Source organism: Cannabis sativa, chromosome 5 (genome assembly GCF_029168945.1).
Source record: "Cannabis sativa cultivar Pink pepper isolate KNU-18-1 chromosome 5, ASM2916894v1, whole genome shotgun sequence".
Lineage (NCBI taxonomy): Eukaryota > Viridiplantae > Streptophyta > Magnoliopsida > Rosales > Cannabaceae > Cannabis > Cannabis sativa.
Genome location: NC_083605.1, coordinates 74369315 through 74385695, shown reverse-complemented (window position 1 = coordinate 74385695; position 16381 = coordinate 74369315). Strand labels below are relative to the sequence as shown.

At 30.2% G+C, this 16381-nt stretch overlaps 2 protein-coding genes across 3 annotated transcripts; one reads left to right on the top strand and one right to left on the bottom strand.

Annotated features, from left to right (window-relative positions):
- Positions 1–2669: 2669 nt before the first annotated feature.
- Positions 2670–10436, top strand: LOC115716140 (ribosome biogenesis ATPase RIX7). Of its 2 annotated transcripts, none has more exons than XM_061116094.1 (16): positions 2670–3489; positions 4535–4656; positions 4735–4823; positions 4923–4958; positions 5042–5135; positions 5236–5287; positions 6035–6132; positions 6226–6293; positions 6376–6872; positions 6953–7040; positions 7548–7697; positions 7792–8360; positions 9203–9341; positions 9424–9492; positions 9798–9938; positions 10031–10436. In XM_061116094.1, exons 1-16 carry the CDS (start codon positions 3263–3265, stop codon positions 10142–10144), a joined length of 2553 nt encoding a protein of 850 aa, XP_060972077.1. In that variant the 5' UTR covers positions 2670–3262; the 3' UTR covers positions 10145–10436. The 2 variants fall into 2 exon arrangements, with proteins under 2 accessions (XP_060972077.1, XP_060972076.1); XM_061116093.1 differs by having other exon boundaries at positions 2680–3489; positions 7548–7709.
- A 2018-nt stretch (positions 10437–12454) lies between these two features.
- Positions 12455–14465, bottom strand: LOC115716161 (reticulon-like protein B4). Its single transcript, XM_030644906.2, has 5 exons — positions 14099–14465; positions 13447–13627; positions 13220–13361; positions 13060–13129; positions 12455–12957 (listed from the first exon to the last, which is right to left on the bottom strand). Exons 1-5 carry the CDS (start codon positions 14307–14309, stop codon positions 12785–12787), a joined length of 777 nt encoding a protein of 258 aa, XP_030500766.2. The 5' UTR covers positions 14310–14465; the 3' UTR covers positions 12455–12784.
- Between the last annotated feature and the right edge of the window lie 1916 nt (positions 14466–16381).

The following is a 16381-nucleotide window of genomic DNA, read 5'->3' as shown; positions in this document are numbered from 1 at the left end:
CTGCAGATCTTCACAAACCCTATAAACATTAGACATATCATTATATAATGCAGTAGCCTTGTAATCATAATCTCTTATCTTACAATATTTAAATAAATTAAAAAGCATATCAAACTCCTTTCCCCTTACATTTCTTATTATATATATATGTACTTTTTTAAGAAACCAACAAAACCACTACATTTATATTGTACGGACAAATTATTTTTTGTAATTTAATGGATTCATATACTTGGATTGAAAAAGAGAAATAATCTTAATAAATGATTAATGTCCATTATTAATATATAATGAGTTAATAATGGCTAGGGTTTGCTTGTTTGTTAAAGGACAGCTAGCCCAAGTTGCATTTTGTGCAGAGAATCCCTATATATGGATTTTTGGTGGTTTAATGTAGATTATGACGAGTGATAAATTAATAAGTGAATGTATTTATTTAAATATAATCCCCATGCTATTATAAGTCCTAGTTGCTCAAAATGTTGCCAACTTGGGTCTTCCCTCCTATCCATGTATGTCACATGCAACTCATATTTAATCAAAAGTTAATAATATTTGATCTTTTGTGTTAATTAAAATAATCAGGGCTCATTTGATACATCCTGGTGCATTATATTGTGTAAGATTGTGTTGTATAGTATTAGTTTATTTAATACAATTCTATATTTGTTTGGTATTGATTTGCATTAAGAGATTGCGTAAAATTATACTATCTTTACCATAAACTTGACCCCAATCCCGACTCCAGCCTTGGGACCGAGATCCCATCTCCAGCCCTAGGCCACAAACCCCGACCGTGGACCCGAATCCTATCTCCAACCCCAGGCCACAAACCTCGACTAGGCCTCGAGTCCGTGGTTAGGGTACATTGTACGAGGTCAGATTTCGGGGTCCGGGGTCTGGAGTTAGGGTCTGGGATCGGGATTTGGGGTTCGGGTTTAGATCGGGGTCCAAGTCAAAAGTTCGGGTTCGGGTTTAAAGCCGGCTTAGGGTTCGAGGTCGGGTGTAGGTTCGGATGTAGGTCGATCCAGCTCCGGGTCTAGGGTTCGAGTCTGGGTATTGGGCCGAGGGCAAGGTTTGGGTTCTAGGGTTTGGGGTTGGGGTCCTGGCCCGAGTTTGGGTCAGAGCTTTAGGGTTGGGTCCAAATTTGGGCTCAGGATCAAGGTCCCAAGTTGTGTTCGGATCCACAACTCGAACCCTTTGTAAATATTATAATACAAGTTATAATATTAATCATTTATCACTTATTGAATATAATACAATTCATATTTTATTAAAATTTATAGTTTGTAATATTTAATACAATACAAAATTTTATCTGAATATAGTATTCTTTATTATTTAATACAATATAACTTTTATACGGCTTAAAACTCTTAACATAATTTTGTGTTTTATAAATTAGTAGGAAAAAAAGTACTCTTAACTCAAATTTAAATAACAAAAAAGTAAAGAATAAAAATGGTATACAGATAATTTTGTTCTCTTATGAGGGCGTGGCTAAATTCATAAGAGAAGAAAGGAGAAAAGGGAAAAAAAAATAGTGCTCGAAATTATTAGAGGTGTGTTTGTTATGTGAAACCAAACACATATTTTGGTGTGTAACGTTTAAAGTGGGATTTATATTTGTGTGTCTCATTTTTAGTTTACTTTTTAGATTTTGTCAAATTTTTCTTAGGTGCAAATTGGAGATTCTCTCTAATTAATCTCATCCCCTCGACTCCCAATTAAAAAGCTATTAATTAAATAATAAAAACTTTATACCAAACATCTCATAAATTGTTGTAATTGTTTCTCTTTTATAAATAATGACAAATATAATTGATAATTAAATAATATTATACAGAATAAATAATTATAAATTAAAAAAAAATAAAATAATGGACAATTATCTAGCTAAATACCTTATTTATCTATTTAAAAAGCATCCACGATTAATTTATTTACAGTTACATTCACCGACCGATGTATATGGATCAAAAAACTCTTAAAAAATTGAATAACATACTTATTATATTCTTTAACAATGATCATAAATCACTAAAAAAAGAATATCTCTTAGCAAAATCAAACATAATTGCTAAAGTGTCTAAATCGACAACCACAACAAATTTTGAAGAAAAAATATATCCACCATCACTTATATTGCCAAACTTTTGTATTTGTTAACCAAATCTAAATTGGTATTTGAAGAAACAACCAAAATTATATAAAATATTTTGTTTATTTATTTAACATGCAACTACACATAGGTCTAGGTAGTGGAGTTGAATTAAGCCAAAAGCTTTGCCTGCCACTTTTGCCAATAAGATATAACACTAGTGATATCATTCATATCTAGGTGCATGTTTTTATTCATATTTATTAATTATATACCAACTCTATTCAAGGGAAATATAGACCACTTGTGAAGTAATTGTCTCAGAATTTATTATGTGAAACTGCATATGGTCCATTTTGAATAAGACCCAAAATTGACTACATCTTAATATATATGTTATTCTTATAATAATAGGATTATTATTATATACTTAGTATATTAGTAGTATTTAGCACTATTTAGAAAGATAGATGCGCAATTCTCTATCGAAAGATACCACAATACACTCCATGCGTATAAATCTCAACCATTGACATCATCACACGTGGCTCCAAAGTTATGGGTCCTCACCAAACCTTAGACGGCTCAGATCACATCACATTCTCTCCCACTCAAACTTATCCGCTTCGCATGTCGGCGCTACCCTTTTAATTTGCTAAACAGCCCCTCCTTTTCTACTCAATTACATTCTAGCCCCATAAAAATATTTCTCACAACATATTTAACCGAAAAAATAACCGTCAAAATATCGACACGTAAAAAATAAAAACAAAAATACATATTTTCTCTTTAAAAAGAAAAACAAAAAACAGAGAACGAGAAAGAAAGAAAGAGAGAGAAAGCTCTGAAAAAGCGGGAACCATCTCCGGCGCCGGCAATATCAATATCTTCTCCTCCGTTGAGTAATTAGGGCTTTCAAATACACCATTTCCGATTCTTTTGCCTCACCCCAAAAATATAGTTACTAAAAATAATCAGAGAGAATCCGCATAGATCGGGAGATTTTTCTCTCTATCTGAAAATATTATTATTATTATTATTATTATTTTCCTTTTTTCTCTGTTAGTTTACATTCAAATCAATCGAAGAAGAAGAAGAAGAAGAGGCTTTGCTCTGTTTCTCTCTTACTCTGTTTTTTGTTTTTTAAAGAGAGAGAGAAAAATGGAACAGAAAGGTTATTTGTTATCGGCGTTGAGTGTTGGGGTAGGAGTTGGAGTTGGGCTTGGGCTTGTATCGGGCCAGAGCGTCAGTAAATGGGCCGGGAATTTACCGCCCAATGCTATAACCATTGAAAAAATGGAACAAGAGATGTTGAGGATGATGATCCATCATGGCACAGAAGAAACTAAAGATCAAGTCACTTTTGATGATTTTCCATATTATCTCAGGTCACACACTCAGATTCAAATTCAGTATTCATCATCATATTATTAATTTATTATTATCTATTATCCCTGAATCACAACACAGAACAATATCTTCTCTCATTATTATTATTATTATTATTATTATTATTATTATTATTATTATTAATAATGTGGATAAGTATAAAAAATACTGAAGATTTTCTAGTTTGTGTTACTTTATATATTTTTATGTTATCAATGTTGCATATATAATTATTGCAACAATATATGCTAATGTTTATATTATTGATAATTACATATTTTTTTATTATTATTATTCAAATTGGTAATTACATGTCTTCATGTTAAAAAAAACATTATATATTTCATATGATACGTGTCATAATGTGTTTTTGTTATGGCAATATGGTGGCCCATACTCTAGCTTATCACATTTTATTATTTCATTGCATAAATATTTTTATTTTTATTCTTTTTTTTCAAAAATGTGTCATTGTATTGCTGAATTTTTGGATAAAGTTTCTTACATTCCCATTACTTATTTGTTTTATTTATTTATTTATTTTTGAATAAAGATTCTTACATTTCTTTTATTTATTTATTATTTTTTTTTCTCTCAAGTAGATATTCTTTAATTTCTTATGTAAAATTTATCTTATGTAATTTGAAATTGTCAAGATTACATACAATGTCAAATTGATTTTGTTACTTGTTTCTTTTTTTTTTGTTGTTCTTTTACTCCAAATTTTTATAAAGTTTGAAGATTGGTTATCAATGACGAAGATAGGGGCCAATTTTTTTTTTTTAAAAAAAAAAAAATTACATGAGAAAAATAAAAATAATTATTTTTTTTTTAATATGTATTAGTTTTCCGCTAATTTTTGGGCTGGCTTGGTCATTGTTTGTTATGATCATCAGTTTCAGTTGTAAGATAATTTTATAAAACACGTAGGAAGGATTTTGCATGCATGCATGCATGGTTCTGTTCAATTAGTTTAGATAATTTAATTAATAATATTTGTCTGTAATTAATATTAATATGTGATTATTAATTAATTAATTACAGTGAACAGACAAGAGTACTACTAACAAGTGCAGCATATGTACATCTCAAACACGCAGAGGTTTCTAAGTACACTCGAAACCTTTCTCCTGCTAGTCGAGCTATTTTGCTTTCTGGCCCTGCTGGTATAATTTTAATTAATTCCAACATTATAAACATTCAATCTTGATTTGTATAGTAATTTTGATTTTTTATTTTTGAAGAACTTTACCAACAAATGCTGGCCAAGGCTTTGGCTCATTACTTTGAAGCCAAGTTGTTGTTGTTGGATGTAACAGATTTTTCATTAAAGGTAATTATTAATGTTATCTTGTTTTTAATTAATTAAAAGCTTTAATTTGTTTTCTATTGATTATATATTTATAATTAAGTGGTTTGTTTATTTATACAGATTCAGAGCAAGTATGGTGGTTCAAACAATGGATCAGTAAGCCATAGTATTTTAGTTAGTTATAATATATATTTGTAATTAAAAGTATTTTAAGACTGACTGTGTTGTTTTGTTTATAGTGTTTTAAAAGGTCAACTTCTGAGTCAACCTTAGAGCGATTGTCAGGCTTATTTGGTTCATTTTCTGGGCTTCAACAAAGGGATGAACCCCAATGTATTCTGTTCATCTCTCACAATTTCGAGTTATTAGTTAGTTGGATTGATCGAACGGTTATTATAAGAGTTGTTCTGACTGGGAAAAAACTCTGTTTCAGTTTCAGGTGGTACATTAAGAAGGCAGAGTAGTGGTGTTGAAATAAGATCAAGGTATTTTGGAGATTAATTATTTGAAAATTGTTACTTATTCAATAATACAGCAATGAGCGAACGTTGAAAATTGTTAGTTAGTTCTTACATCGTTCATGTGAGGGTGATTTGTTGGGTTTATCAAATCTTAACCTTAAATGATCTGTTTGGTGTGATTAAAATTCAGGTCACGACTTTAAAACGAACACAACTTGAAATTTTACGTGTTCAACACAATACAAAAAATTTAAGAACTTAACACGACACGAACACTAACACAATGACACTAAAAACAACAATTTAACTTACAACCCATCAACACGACACGAGATTCTGTGGGTTTGACATGACACAAAATTTATTCGAGTCGTGTTCGTGTTCGTATTTTACAAATTTTTCGTGTCACGAGTTCTGTTCGAGTCAACAATTTTTTAATAAATTTAAAACCTCAACACAACACGTGAACATGAATTGTCACTCCTATACTCAAATATATAATTAATCTCGGGAATCACATCTCATTTATTGAGATCTTATGTAGCATTATTTTTAGGCTGCGTTTGGTTGGGAGAATAAAACAGAAGGTAAAAGAAAAATCAAATTTTTTTATGAACTTTAAATTTTATTCTTTCTATTCCTACTCCCATTTTTATTCATATTCTTGTATTTTTATTTCTCCCAACCAATCATATCATAGAATAGTGTCTTCATGTTTTGTTTCATAATATATTTATGCTTTGATTGATATCTTAGCTTCTATAATTGCAGAGGAATAGAAGGTAATAATACTCTTCCCAAGCTTAGGAGAAATGCCTCTGCAGCTGCTAATATCAGTAACATTGGTTCTCACTCCAATCAAAATCAAGGTTCTTTCTTTCTTTCTTTCTTACAATATACAAACTTTTTCTTCCCATCTAAACATGTGTTCCTTACACTTCTGTACCTGTTTCACTCTTAAGTCGGCCCTCTTAGGCGCGAAAGCAGCTGGTGCTTCGACGAAAAGCTCCTTATTCAATCTCTCTACAGAGTAAGTAACAATGTCATGTTACTAACATAATCATATCAAGCTTTTTAATCTTGCCATAAAGATTTCATTTTTCTTTTTGTAGGTTTTGGTTTCGGTTTCGAAAACCGGTCCCATTGTGTTGTACCTTAGAGATGTGGAGAAGTTTTTATGCAGATCACAAAGAATATACAACTTATTTCAGAAAATGTTGAACAAACTCACTGGATCAGTTTTAATTCTTGGGTCTCAAGTTTATGATCCTAAAGATGAATACAGAGAATTAGATGAGAAGATTTCTGCTCTTTTTACTTACACAATTGAGATAAGACCACCTGAAGATGAATCCCAAAATGTTAGTTGGAAATCTAAATTGGAAGAAGATATGAGAATGATTCAAGTTAAGGATAACAGAAATCATATCATGGAAGTTCTCTCAGCTAATGATCTTGATTGTGATGATTTGGATTCAATTTGTATTGAAGACACAATGGTTTTGAGTAATTATATTGAAGAGATTGTTGTGTCTGCAATTTCTTATCACTTGATGAACAACAAGAATCCTGAGTATAGAAATGGAAAACTCATTATTTCTTCCAAAAGGTAAGAATCTTTTTGTTTTTGTCATTTTAACAATTTTTTTGTTACTTATTAATTTGGGGGTGTGTTTTTTTGTCAAACAGTTTGTCACATGGATTGAGTATATTCCAAGAAGGAAAATTTGATGGTAAAGACACAATGAAACTTGAAGTTAAGGCTGACTCATCTAAGGTTTGTTTCTTTGTTTGTTTTACTTAGATTATGTATGAAAGTTAGATTTTGACGAAAAAAGTAAGAAAAATGTAGGCAAAAGAAAATAAAAGATCAATTTTAATGTTTGGTTTTGTAAAGATAATTATGGGAATTTTTTTTTATAGATTTATTTATATTTTACCCATAACATTTATTCAACTACCAAAACTCAAAACTATTCTTATTTAAGATGAGTTTCAATTATGAAAAGTAACTTGTCACATAAGCGTGTATTATGTTTGTATGTAATATAAATCTCACAAATCACTCATACATGAGCGATATGGGACAAAACACTCACATAAGTTTCTTTTTTTTGTATGATAAAGAAATTGATTCAACAAAAAATTTGATATCAAACTTGACTATATTTTCCTTGTTCTTTAGTTTTTTTCCTATCAAAATCCAACTTCCAAATATAGGCTGACGGTTTTGAAATGTGCAAATCGAAATAGTATATGTTCTTAAATTTGCTTTCATTTTCAGAAAGAAGAAAAGAAAAAGGCTGTTAAAGAGAAGCCAGAAGCAAAACCCGAAGTCACTGCTCCTGAAAACAAATCAGGAGCAGAGACGTTATCAGCAGCAGCAATTTCCGCGACAAAGAAAGATGCTGCTGATAATTCAATTCCAGCACCAGTAAAAACTCCTGTAAATATCTATTGTTTTTTAGTTATTTTGACACCATTTTTTGCTTATTATGATTAAGAAAAATGTGTGTTTTTTTTAACAGGAAGTAGCACCTGACAATGAATTTGAGAAGAGAATAAGGCCAGAGGTAATACCAGCTAGTGAAATTGGTGTGACATTTTCTGATATTGGTGCATTAGATGAGATCAAAGAATCACTTCAAGAATTAGTAATGCTTCCACTAAGAAGACCTGACCTTTTCAATGGAGGACTATTGAAGCCTTGTAGAGGAATATTACTATTTGGGCCACCTGGAACTGGTAAGACAATGATGGCAAAGGCCATAGCTAAAGAAGCTGGAGCAAGTTTCATCAATGTTTCCATGTCTACCATAACATCGAAATGGTTCGGTGAGGATGAGAAGAATGTTAGAGCTCTTTTCACTTTGGCGGCCAAGGTTTCGCCTACTATTATCTTTGTTGATGAGGTTGATAGCATGCTTGGACAGAGGTCTAGAGCCGGGGAACATGAAGCGATGCGGAAGATCAAGAACGAGTTTATGACACATTGGGACGGGTTATTGACGAAACCCGGTGAAAGGATTCTTGTTCTTGCTGCTACTAATAGGCCTTTTGATCTTGATGAAGCTATTATCAGGCGTTTCGAAAGAAGGTATGTCGAGTTAGTTTTGAAAGATGTTAGAGAATCTTACATTGATAATGTGTAAAAGTTTAGGTTGTAAATTGGTAATAGAATAGAAAATAATCAAATTTCATTTCATTCATCTATTTGGTTATATTTTAAGTAACAGTTGGAGGTAATGAAATGAAATTAAATTAAATGGTATGTAAATAAATTAATTTTCATTCCTATGTTTATATTTTCATTCCTGCCAACCAAACATGCCCTTATGTGGCGTTTGGTAGAGAAGAATGAAAATATAAAAATATAAATGAGAATGAGAATGGAAATAGAAGTAAAATGGAATTTAAAATGTATAAAAAAATTATTAAAATTTTTCTTATCTTAGCATTAGAATAGTCATTCTTTACATTTCAAAATGGAATAGTCATTCTACTAAAATGATAAAAAAGTCATTTCATTAGAATGACATTCTGATACTCTAAAATGCAACTAAACAAAAGAATAGAATAAAAATTATTTTCTTTCAATTCTATTCCAATTCATTACCTCCAACCAAACATCACCTTAATGTATTATAAAATCATTCCAATCCAATGAGTTTTCTATCATTTTGTTTGAATGGTTATTTCATTTCAAAATGAGTGGTAAAACAATTCTAATACAGATGACGAAAAAATTTAATAATTTTTTATCAATTTTTTTATATGCTTATTAAATTTAATTTCATTCTCATTTTTATTCTTATTCTCGTTATCATTCTTATTTTATGTTTTCATTCATTTTAACTAAACATACCTTTAATATTTATTACCAATCAGTTTTGAAATAAAATCTCAAACATCTTAATGCACATAATATTGATTATACAGAATATTGGTGGGGCTTCCATCAATGGATAACAGAGAAATGATCTTAAAAACTCTACTTGCAAAAGAGAAAATAGAAGAAAGATTAAACTACAAGGAACTTGCAACCATGACAGAAGGCTATAGTGGAAGTGATCTTAAGGTTATTGTTTGTTTTTTTTTCTCATGTTTTTTTGTTTGGTTTTAATTCATGAAAAGGTGTTGACTTTTTTATTACAAAACAGAATTTGTGCACAACAGCAGCATATAGGCCTGTAAGGGAATTAATACAACAAGAAAGATTGAAAGATTTGGTAAGTGAATGATTCCATTTCTCTCATAATTGTAAGAAGTAGCAGGGCTCACTATTTCCGAATCACAAGCGGTTTTTTTTTAGTTCAGTTTTTGAGTTTCGATCAGATACTTGTTAGAGTTATAGTTTAGCTCTAATATACCATGTTAGAATTGTAAAATATAGAGTTCCATCTCAAAACTAATTCGTAATGGGAGTTATAGCTCATACATCTTATGTATGGTATTTAGTTTCCAAGACTCTAACAATTTTAAGCTCTTTTTCCATAATTACATTGTTTAAACAACATTTTATTTTCTTTTGTAGGAAAAAAAACAGAAACCTTTGGCATCATCAGAAACTGTTAGTAGTTCAGAAAAAATCGAAAAACCCGAAAGTGGTAAAGAAGAAACAGGTATAATTTTAAGGCCTTTAAACATGGAGGATTTCAGGGTAGCAAAGAATCAGGTATAATATAACATGTTAATTACTTAGTATTTTTATCATAAAAAAATTTTGAGTGAGCTTTTTATAATAACTAATCGATTTTCGGGTTTTAGGTGGCTGCAAGTTTTGCAGCAGAGGGGTCTGTAATGAATGAGTTGAAGCAATGGAATGAGCTATATGGGGAAGGAGGGTCAAGAAAGAAAGAACAGTTAACTTATTTTCTATGAATGTGCTTTTTTCTTTGTTAACTTTTTTTTGGTATTGAAAATAAACTTGTTCATGGAGAGAAAACAAATTATGAGATGAATTAGTTCTAACTTTGATACCAGGAAAGGAATGATGATATATATAGTAAGTAAAATTATATATTGTTGTGTAATAATATTGTAATATAGTTTTTATAGGTGAAACTACTTTAGGTATATGTTATATGTATAATATATTTTTCAGATATGGGAAAATAAGAGTGAGAAGCAAAGCACTTTTATAAGAAAATGAATTTTATTTATTTATTTATCATCATTTGAATTATTATTAAAATTAAATTGTTGATGTATAGCTTTTTTTTTTTGGAAGGGTTGAAGTATAGTTGTTGTTATACAGTTATTTTGCAATTTTTCTTTTATTATTATTTTTTCAAACAAAATTATGTCTCTACTAATAAATTAATAGTTGTTGGTGGTAGAAAGTGTAGTTGTATTTGTATAAATTCTATAAAAATAAAAATTATTACAAAAACAAAATACGGGATTTATAGAGTAGGTGAGGAACTGTACCAGTATGAGATGATTGAAGTCACTTTGTAAAAAATAAGTGAGCATTGCTATTAAGTAGTACTGGTGCCTAGCAATCTTAAGACGTATCGCTTAGTGATTGGCTAACGGTATTCCTTAAAAACTATTATATTAAAATATATGAGATTGAATAATTAATTGGACCAATATTAATATTAACACATAGAAGAATGTTAAGCACTACTGATACTTTTTACATTATATATTTTCTTACTATTTTATTTTATTTTATTTCAATAGCACACCAAATTTTACACCATATTAAATTTCAAGTCTACACCAATTTGATGTAAATCTTTTTCTAATGCATTTCTCTAGTTCTTATTTTAATTTAGTTTAAGAATTAATTTTACACTTTAATTCTCAAATTAAAATTCATTACAAAGTAATAATTAATTTAAATACTAACATATTACAAAATACAAAAATAAAAATACTGATATTAAATAAAATAAAAATAACATAATAAAACTAAAAAATATAAAATAATAAAAATAAGCATTATGTAAAATACTAATTTAATAAACATTAGGTATAATTTTATTTAATTTTTTAAAAAAAAAAATTGTAATATTTAATTAGTTTAATAAATATTTTATTTTACTAAATTATTTTAAAATTTTAAATCTTACTATTAATTATGATATAATTAATTATATTATAAATTAGTAATTTAGAACCTTTAATATAAATAATATAAAATGCAAGATCTTTTAATTTAAATTTTTTGTATGATATTTAATGTAAATTATTGAATTGTTGTAAAAAAAAAAAATATACTAAATGGTCTAAGAATTAAACAGGCACAACAAGTTTAATTAATTATAAAATAAATCCAAATGACCAATATAAATATAAATTTATCATACAATTATCAACCTCTACAGTAATAAAGACTTATAAATACTCTCAATATAAAGGGCCCCAAATCTAAAAAAAATATTGATTTGTCCAAAATGGTCACGCCATGGGTGCAAAAGCACACCAAAAATATGAAGAAAAATAAAAGCATAACACAAGCAAAAACCTAAGAAAGCAACAACCCTCCACTTTAGCTAAAACAAAACAACCCCCTTCCCCCCTAAAACACCCCGCCCCGCCCCGCCCCACACCCGAAACATAACGTCCACCTTGGTACAGTACCCATCGTTGTCGAGATCCCAACTTGCTCGTCGGAGACTTACTCGTCGAACATCAAGCCACGCAGTTGATGAAGTTAGAGAAGAATAACATGCTATAGGAAGTGCTTACCTAACTAGCTCGACTAGAGCACAACTAACCCAAGACCAATTGGTAAAATAGTTTGGTGGGCATTATATTACTATTATTTGAACTGAACCATTAACTACCATAAAATGTCAATTAAAAACTCTATACAGAAAATGCTGAGTGATATAGGACCCACTAAATATAAATGGTGTAATAATAATAGAATTGACTAAAGGTAACATGTTTATTAATGGTCCAATTCAATATCTTCCACATACTTTGGTGCTTAATTTATGAAAAATATAAATAATTTTGCATTAACCATGATTCTGAATATCTTCTAGATTCTCCTTGATTTGGAGTGACACGTGGATGACATGACAACGTTGTGGGCTTCCCAATATAATAAGACACATTAGATACTACAAACACACCCAACAACTCATGTACTGTCCAATGGAACCTAACATCTTTGACATAAAATTACTCAAAAGTAAATATCATCTCTACATAAAGAAATATAAATCTTATAAATTGGTCCAAAAAGGTTATTTCTATGATTATCATCCATTTATACCAAGTTGCAGCAAATACCATCTTAAACAAGTATATAGAAAATAGTAATAATAACAAAAAATAAACCATAGAAAATCCATTCACATTGAGAACCCAAGGACTCTAAATGGTAAAAAAAATAAAAATAGAAAAGATGGGGAGAAAGAGAAAGAGGATTCTAGCCAAGCATGGACACAATTCTTCACAGCACTAGGAAAATATATATATAGATTATATTGTAGCTACCCAGTAAATATTATATGTCAGAAAAGAGTCCAGTCCAGTCCACTCACCCTCTCAAGCTCCACTTCAATCTCTCTTCAATGGCCCCCTAGGAATCTTACTCAATACCTTACTCAACACCTTTGCATCAAACACTGCATACTGCTTCTTGATCTCGAAACATGCCTTCTCAGCAAATGAATCAACTTTGTCATCATATTTCTCATAGAGTACGGGAACAGTGTGAAGCAAGACAAAAGCTGTGTTTCAGAAAGAATCATAAAACACATTACTATATGGACTAGAGAATGGTTCATATAAGTTAGCAAAAGACTATTTATTTTGGATTTAGATTTCATTACCTATGTAAAACAAGGTCAAGAAGTTGCAACAATTTCCCAACATAGATAGAACCCACAAGCCAGCAATCACCTAAAGGATCGTAGATAAACAATTAAGTTATGTCTCAAATCAAAACCATCATAAGAGTTGAGAACAAACAGAAAGTATGATCAAACATACTGAAAGAAACTTCTTCGGGTCACGCCCTGATGCGATACTGTGAAGAACAGCAAGACCTCCATTGATTTCGATTCTAAGAGCATTGACAACCTGAAGAACTGGCTCCTCTGGAATGCTGAGCTTTGGAATGTGGGGTGAAGTCCTGCAGTGAACAAAATTGGTGTCAAAAAAGGAACAGGGGAACGTATCTGAAAGTAATAAACAAAATCTAAAGCAAATTATATTACTTGTGAATGAAGGTGGAGGCGTTTGACCACAAGAACAACAAGGCCAAAGCAAGTATCAACACATGACAAACAAGAGTGAGTAGGTGATATTCGATCAATTCAAACAAAACCCATATGGCTGTGGCCACTCCAAGCACTCCTGCTGATACCTTTTTGTTCCTCCACAAGAAAACATCAGCCGCTGAAAAACCAAAAATTAAGAACAATTAAGTTTATACACAAAAACTGCAATTTCTATTTTTCTTAGTAAATCGCATAAAGGGGTCATTTTTTCGTTACATAAAAAGTGTCGGTACTTGGAGTTGAAGTCTCAAGTTAAATGTAACTATTTAATCACACACAATTAAGCTATCTCTTCCTGGATTATCTAATTCTCAATTCTCAAACCAAAAAAAAAAAAGAATCACCTCTAATCAAATCCAAACAGTAACAAAAAGAATTTAGAAAGAAACAGGCAGATCCAGATCCAGATCCAACTTTACCAAAACATTCAAAATGCATAAAATTATCAAAATAATAGATTTTGTGTTCTCGATTCAAAATCTAAAATTTCAAATAAAAACCAAAATCAAATGCAATTTAATCCAACAAAATTATAACAATTATCACCAGAAATGGAAAATAAAACAAAAATGAAAGATCGATCGCATACGTTTTCCACCGCCGAAGACATGGTAAACAGGCCTTTCTCTCCCAAATAGCCTGAAAACCTTAGATTTCAAAGACGATGAAGAATCATTGCTCTTCTCGTTATCCGAATCGGAGGAAGACGACGAATCGTGACCGTGGATCTTATCAGCTATCTTCTCCATCAACGATTCCTCGTGATGATGATGATCCTCCTGGTGTTCACCTTCTCCCATCGCAACAATCGGAAAAAACTCGCCTTTACCGATTCAAAAACCCCAAATCAGAATCAAAATCCAAAATTCGAATCGTAATCGAAGTCTCTCGAAACTCACTCACTCTCCTTTTTCTTTCTGTTTTCAAAAACTAAAGTCTCTCTCTGGAATTTATATATATAGTTGGGGAATTTTAGATTTAATCTCAGCCGTTGAAATTTCATCGAAGGTTCGGATCCGAAACCCGAACCCGAACCCGAAATGAGAGAGCAGGTGGAAATGTCGGGGATTGGGTGGGTATGAAAGAATGGACAGTGCACAGTTTTAAAGATTAACGGCCGTTAAATTATCGACCTTTTTCAATGTTTGACTATTATATTCCGTTATATAATGTTAACGTTTGTCCACGTGTCGTGATGAGGTGGAGTGTCGGTGATTTTATTTAAATGCCACGGCGGGTGACGGAAGAAAAGTCGCGGTCCAAAACATGCAGAATGAGAACGAGTGACATAATTACGCGTGTCGTTTAATGCCACGTGGACGAGGGAATGATATCATTCAGTGGCTGGTAAACGACCACCGGTATTTGGTGACGTGGCTTTTGTATATTAAATTGAGGAAGAAAATGAAAATCTTAGCTCTTAAGAAAATTGTTGAATTGAATTATTATTTTTAATAATTTGATTAAGTTAATAGATTTGTAAGAGGATAGTCTAAAATTTAGCATAAAGTCGGATTTTTTAATCTAAGATTAATGGACTAAAAAAATATTATTCTCAACAAAGACAAAAGTATAGCACTGCACTATTGTTTAGTACAAAACATTGGTGGGCAATTAGATTAAAGTTGAGGAAATTTTTGTAGTCAGATCCTTAGATTGTTGTTTTGGTAGATTTTATTTGTTTTGGTAAATATTTAAAACCACTTGTAAATTTTAAGAAATTTTTAAATAATTATAGTGTCAAAAATAAGGTTTAAACTGTTATTATCACGCATATAATAAAAATAGTCGCATGTGCAAGAAAATATGTAAATCTTATTTTCGATATTGTAAACTACTCAAAATTTTCTAAAAATTTATAGGTGGTCCTAAATAGCTACAAGGTATGCAATTATGAAAAAAAAAAATAGACTAAAAAACATTCTTAGATGTCAAAACAGATAGAGGTCTACTGAAATATTTCTTTAGAGAATGCACTTTAGACTTACCCTAAAGTTTAAATACAAAAATTTTTGTTTTTTATGAAATTATAAATAAATCTTACTTAAAATAAGATTGTAATTTCTAGAAAAATTATATTTTAAAATTCAATAATTTTTTAAAATATGAATAATTTGGAAAAAATTCAAAATACAAGATAATATTGTAGGGCATGTGTAAAATCATATTAAAATTATGACAAAATACAATAAAGCTTTTCCATTTACTTTTGTGTAAAAAAAATATTTTATAAATATATAGTTATAAGAGAATATTTTACCTAAAGTTCTTCAAATTAGAAAGCTACAAAATCATATTTGTGAAGACAAAAAACTTGAGGTTAAAAGGCATCAAGATCAATTATAAATTTATAATGAAACCACTTGAGGCTAGCTCAAGTGGCCATAGGTGGGTGTGTGAGTGTTGGAGGTCCTGGGTTCGAGTCCCAGGTAAAACATGTTGTAATATATAAACGCTTAAATCAAAAAAAAAAAAAAATTATAAATTTATAATGATTAATTATAATGTGTTTATATTATAGTTATAGACAAAAGAGACCCTACATAACTACTGATTAATTTCTTTAACAGAGACTGTTGAATAAAGTGAAGTGAAAAAACAAAGAGAAAAGCCCCAAAGAAGAAGGGACCAATAGACCAAAACATATTATATGTAAGAAGCTAAGTAAGAACCTTTGTTGTCTTTAACTATAAAGACATGAACTAGTGTATAGGGAAAAAAAACATTGAAATTGGAGAAAGATCACTTCTTTTTTCTTTTCAATGACACAACATTATTTTTCAAGTTAAATTACTCAAGCTATAATAATTTGAAGGAAAAACTGTAAAAATGAAAGTGTTATCAATATCAATTATTACTTATTAGGTTGATC

Bases quoted from the DNA above. Each gene is read 5' to 3' on its own strand.
- LOC115716140 (XM_061116093.1), top strand. From the start codon at position 3,263: ATGGAACAGAAAGGTTATTTGTTATCGGCGTTGAGTGTTGGGGTAGGA. The intron at 6,133-6,225 runs GTTCTTTCTTTC...TTCACTCTTAAG, and splicing joins TCACTCCAATCAAAATCAAG to TCGGCCCTCTTAGGCGCGAA. The intron at 6,294-6,375 runs GTAAGTAACAAT...TTCTTTTTGTAG, and splicing joins TTATTCAATCTCTCTACAGA to GTTTTGGTTTCGGTTTCGAA.
- LOC115716161 (XM_030644906.2), bottom strand. From the start codon at position 14,309: ATGGGAGAAGGTGAACACCAGGAGGATCATCATCATCACGAGGAATCG. The intron at 13,130-13,219 runs GTATGTTTGATC...ACGATCCTTTAG, and splicing joins ACCCGAAGAAGTTTCTTTCA to GTGATTGCTGGCTTGTGGGT. The intron at 12,958-13,059 runs GTAATGAAATCT...TCTGAAACACAG, and splicing joins CTTGACCTTGTTTTACATAG to CTTTTGTCTTGCTTCACACT.